The sequence below is a fragment of the Monopterus albus genome, unplaced genomic scaffold (assembly GCF_001952655.1).
Source record: "Monopterus albus unplaced genomic scaffold, M_albus_1.0 scaffold19.1, whole genome shotgun sequence".
In the NCBI taxonomy this organism is placed as follows: Eukaryota; Metazoa; Chordata; class Actinopteri; order Synbranchiformes; family Synbranchidae; genus Monopterus; species Monopterus albus.
Window position 1 is genome coordinate 3,133,990 of NW_018127899.1, and position 5,212 is coordinate 3,139,201.

At 42.5% G+C, this 5,212-nt stretch overlaps 3 protein-coding genes across 4 annotated transcripts in view; all 3 read left to right on the plus strand.

Annotated features, from left to right (window-relative positions):
• LOC109956452 (troponin I, fast skeletal muscle-like) overlaps positions 1-2,563 on the plus strand; it is a 6,713-nt gene extending 4,150 nt beyond the window's left edge. The window contains exons 2-7 of the mRNA XM_020593586.1: positions 109-141; positions 427-463; positions 622-750; positions 1,035-1,124; positions 1,744-1,920; positions 2,283-2,563. Of these exons, the coding sequence (XP_020449242.1) occupies positions 134-141; positions 427-463; positions 622-750; positions 1,035-1,124; positions 1,744-1,920; positions 2,283-2,372 (531 nt within the window). The 5' untranslated portion in view covers positions 109-133 and the 3' untranslated portion in view covers positions 2,373-2,563. The remainder of the gene's footprint in view (positions 1-108; positions 142-426; positions 464-621; positions 751-1,034; positions 1,125-1,743; positions 1,921-2,282) is intronic.
• The window catches only part of LOC109956450 (troponin T, fast skeletal muscle isoforms-like), a 209,479-nt gene that overhangs the window by 111,075 nt on the left and 93,192 nt on the right, over positions 1-5,212 (plus strand). The window lies entirely within an intron of this gene.
• LOC109956453 (troponin I, fast skeletal muscle-like) overlaps positions 3,641-5,212 on the plus strand; it is an 8,791-nt gene continuing 7,219 nt past the window's right edge. Inside the window, exon 1 of the mRNA XM_020593587.1 lies at positions 3,641-3,694. The gene's annotated coding sequence lies outside the window, so the exon portion shown is untranslated. The remainder of the gene's footprint in view (positions 3,695-5,212) is intronic.

Below are 5,212 nucleotides of genomic sequence, written 5' to 3' on the forward strand. Positions count from 1 at the left end.
GCTTTGACACGAGCGTTCCTAATAAATACACATTTATGAAAACATGACAATTATTAATCTACTTGTCCGTTTGTCTTTATGCCTCATTTCAAACATGTTGTTCTGCAGGGTTTGAAATCAAACAAAGAGCAAGATGTCAGAGTGAGTAATTTATCTGTTTCAGTAAATAAAGTTTTGGGCCTCCACTATATCTACTATATCTAATTGGAATAATTCAAGACTGTTGTGGTATTTGTACTGCATCCTATTTGGATCAGATCCCATTACAATAACTGGCCAGGAGCATGCACATTTTCATGTTTCCTATAAAAATAATTGATGTGAAGAATTTTCTAGACTCAGGTGTCTTTGCTAGTTCAGCTAAGGATACAAAGGCATTTACATAAATCACCTTTCCCTCATAACAAAGTGACATTTTCTCCTCAGGAAAAAGATGTCTTCAAGTCGCAAGCATCATCTGAAGGTAAACGATTCCCTCAGGTTTGTTTTGCACTGTTTTATCAAACAAGTTGAAGTGATGATCAAAAACAAAGGGGCTGCTAATAAAGGGTCCTTTTTTATTTAATTTTTCATATGTGACTGAATAAGTGAGCAGAAAGAGAACTTATTTCTTTTTGTTAGAGTTTGATGCTGTCCATTGCCAAAGGTTTACTGGAGGAGGAGGAGAGGGAGCGAGAGGAGGAGAGGAGCAGGTACATGTCTGAGAACTGTCCTGCTCTGTCTGTGCCCAGCAGCACGCAGGAGCTGCAGGTATGTCTGAAACCAACAACGCACAGGATGTAGACTACAGTATAAACACAGGTCGGTATGATACAGGATACTGTGTTTACAGGGTGACCTCAGAAGGATGTGTAGTGTATTTATCCACAGAACATGCAGTTGCAGTGTTTTCAGCTTTCTTGTAATTTACTTCTCCTTGATTTCATGTTTGTAAGCAAATAGCTGGTTAGATCAGCTGTAGCTGGTACTGCCAGTTTTTTGGTCCAGTGTACATTGTTTTGGTGTCAAGACATTTGGCCGATGTTTGTGTTCAGGAGCTGTGCAGGGAGATCCACCACAAGATCGATGTGGTTGATGAGGAGCGATACGACCTGGAGATGAAAGTCAACAAGTCTAACAAGGAGGTTGGTTCAATCAAACACCTGAATGTCTCAAACTCTGCAGAGCTTCAGTGGCTCGGTCATCACCTTTTCCTTTTCCATACTTGGCCATTAAAGATGATTTGGATTCTGATACTGACAAACTTGTGCTGTGCTCCAAACGTGGTTCAGATCCACACAAGTTCGTTTCAGAGTGCAGGGGGTGTTGCACAGTTTCCACAGATAGAGTATGTGATGCTGACATTTGGGCAGACATGAATGAAATGATTCAAAATACAATACTCGTTCCCTGACAGTGAGCCCACCACCTGTCCTCTACTGCCACCTGCAGGACGAACTAGCTCCAGCACCTGCATGTTGAAAAGTTGCACATAAAGTTTGAAATATTATTTTAACTGATATGGTTTTAAGAAAATTCTATTCAATGCCTTTGTAGTTTGCAGTGCTCCTCTCATGTTAGAACCAAAAGCCACATGTGTACACAGGTCTCTGATTTTGGCATTGATAACAACTTTGCGGTCCAAAGAAGGTGGAGACACCGTGTCGACAGATATTTTTGCTAGACTGCACTGGTTGTAATTGATCTAAACTTTATTTAGGCCCTGATTTTCTGTCGTTGTCTCGTATGGGCTTCACCTTCCAGATTGAAGACCTAAAAATCAAAGTACAGGACCTGATGGGCAAATTCAAGAAGCCCGTCCTGAAGAAAGTGCGTATGTCCGCTGATGCCATGCTGAAAGCTCTGCTGGGGTCCAAGCACACAGTCAACCTGGACCTGAGGGCCAACCTGAAGCAGGTCAAGAAGGAGGTTAAAGAGGAGGTGAGCAATATGTTCTAAAAAACAGTTTTTTATGAGTCAGCAGACACGGACGAGATGTAGCACAAGACAAATGGCCATAAGATGATGACCTCAGACATTTTCTACAGTGGGTGCAGTACACGTATACATAATATAAAACTGAAGTAAAGCAGAGTATTTCACAAGTTTGATCATTAGCTAGTGTTATTTTTCAAGCTTTTGTCATCTCATCAATCTGCATCTGACTCTGTCTCCAGTTTCAACAACTTTGTCTTTGCAGGTCTTCAGACCAGGGGAGGTACAGTAGGACCAGCAGACCAGTTACCGTGATTTAGTGAAACCGCTTGATCCAGCTCTGACCTCTGGCCATTTTTGTGTTTCAGGAACTGCGCGACGTTGGTGACTGGCGTAAAAACATCGAGGACAAGTCTGGCATGGACGGGAGAAAGAAGATGTTTGAGGCGGAGACTTAAAACGGTGGATCTGCCAAAAGCAGCAGCTCTTCATGTCTCCATTGGCTGTTCTGGACTGACTGAATCTGTCATTTAGATAGCACAAATTCATGTTTGCACCACCTTGTAATTTGCAGAAACCTCCACTGAATAAACAAGCGACACCTGCTGAAGAGGCCGTCCTGTAGTGTCTGCACGGAGCCGCAAGTGTGAAACGCATACCAAGCAAATATAACATGCACATACAATACTGTAAGTGTTAGTTACTGTCATCAGTAATAGTTACAAAGCTCAAGAGAGGAATCTGCTGCTGCTATTTGTTCCAAGTCCAGTTTGATGTGGTGCCTTGTTTCTTAGCAGGTGTCCATCAGTGCACCTGCTGGAATTTTGGTTGTTTGATCACATTTATCCTGTGATTTGGCCAAGCTACAAAATGAAACTCACGTAAATAATAAATATACACTGGGTATACAGTGGTTAGCTCTGTCACCTCAGAAGGTTTGGATTCGATCCTGGCGGCTGACCAGGGAATTTCCTGAGCAGAGTCTGCATGTTCTCCCTGTGCCTGTGTGGGTTTCCTCGGGTGCTCCGGCTTCCTCCCACAGTCCAAAGACATGCAGGTCAGGGGGACTGGTGACTCTAAACTGGCTGTAGGTGTGACTGGCAGTGATTGTCTGTCTCTGTGTGTCAGCCCTGTGATAGACCGATGACCTGACCACATGAATGGATGCAGCTTCTCAGTATCTTGTGTGGAAGTTAAAGAGCAGTAAACATAATCCTGCAGAGAACTAAAGGCAGTGGTTTTTGACTGTCGGTTGAGGCAGAAGGCCGCCCACCAAGAGCCAGGGTCTGTCAGAGGTTTCTTCTGTTAAAGGGAGTTTTTCCTCCCCACTGTCGCCAAGTGCTGCTCAGGGGGGATTTGTTGGGGTTTCCTCTATAATAATAATAATAAGGTCTAGACCTGACTTTTGTTGTGATTTGGCACTGTACAAATAAAACTGAATTGAAATTGAATTATGATGTGCAAAGCACCTAATGGTGTCAAACCGAGTCAAAGCAACAGGTGTCAGCACATCCTGGTGTCACATGGCGAGACAGACACATGTGACGCCCCTGGTGACATACTGGAGACTTGCATGTTCACAGAGGACTGGCTCTGTTGCTTGGGGAGCAGAATTTTTCCAGTTCACTCAGGAACAGATCTGAGGTAAGTGTTGTTACAGTCACCTTTGTACCTGAGTTTACATCAACATGATGCCATCTGTCTGGTCTTACAGTGTTCTTCTTACATTTCAGGCATCTAAGCGACCCTCATCCAGATCACTGGGCTCCAAAAGCACACTGTGAGTTCAACTTCCTTCAGTCTTTTTAAAAAGCAATCTGTTGTACAAACAGAGAAAACTAAATTGAAAGGTTCGGCAGCCGCTTTGATTTAGGGGTCTTCATACGGGGACAAACACTAGAGAAGCGTTGATGTTTTCTGATATTGTCGATGTTTTGGTGGGCGACAGTGATGATGATTATGAGTAATGATACTAACTGTGCCAGATCTTTCAGTTATGTTCAGTTGTTATCTGTATATGTAAAGGGACGTCTAAACGATTGGACGTGGCACAACGTGAGTGAGCAGCATGTTTTTGAAGCACACAGTTTTCTGATCAGACAGATTGGGATTTTATTTATAAAACCTGCAAAGTGTCAGGAACTAACATTAAACAAACTAAATTAAATCTGCAAAAACTCCCCCAACGCCCTTAATGGGCCAAAGGTGCACACACAATGCACGTGCCTGATTTTCACATGACTCGGTGTCAAACTCTCTAATGTAATTTAATGAGAATCAAAGCTTCAGCTCCACACAACATGAAATATGGGAATAAAACTGTATTAGACTGACATTAAATGTTTTGGTTAATTCCTTGTCTACTGCAGAGTTTGTCAGTGGAACAGTCTAAACGTGGACTGAGATGTAGGATAAAGATCAAACAAATTAATAATCTGTACAACTGATTAAATGATTGAGCACCACATCAGTGTTTTCCCACTACATATATAATCTCTAAATGATTTCTCTCTGTACAGTGCACATGTATATTACCTGTCAGCTACTAAATGCGTTTGTGGTTCAATCACTTTTCTGTCAGCAGTTTGATGACATGAGATAATCCAGATAACAATCTTAAAGGGCGGGTTATTTATAAGGAGGCGAGCCGAGGAAGGGGGCAGATGACACTGTACTGTATTTCATGACCTTGGCAGCTCATTGGTTTGACTAGCCATCCACTTCCATAACGAGAAAGTGCAGGATTTAGAGGGCTATCAGAGATTGCAATATATACCTTCTTAACACTTGGTCTGTCTGGGACTCACTCAGTCTTTGACTCTAACAAGCTGACGGCTCTGCTCGGCCAAAGTAAGACCTCTTTCTAGGACAGTTCTTCTCATGGGTTTAGTGGATGAAGTCTTGCAGCATGGAGTGTCTTGGTTGCATGTACATTCTTTGTGTGACAGCAGCTGTGAATACTTTGTCTTGTTGGTAAAGTTAGGAAGTTGTGTTTAGTTTCTTCAAATAAAAATGTCATTTGTACAAAGAGATCACCTCTTAGGTGGAAATCTTAGGTCTTTTGCAGAATATTTGGTGTTGACTCGTGAGACTGTGTGACTGTGACTGGCTGCTGCTGGCATTCAACCAAGTGTTTTACAAGGTGCCAATTAGTTTGGTCAGTTTGTAGCAATGCTACGATGCAGAATGTTCATGACTGTTGGATGTTGTGGCTGATTTTTGATTAGCATTAAATTGCTTTCATGTCCTTGTAGAGTTGCATACAGTGACATTTACTGGCTGTTGTGACCCGGTGTGT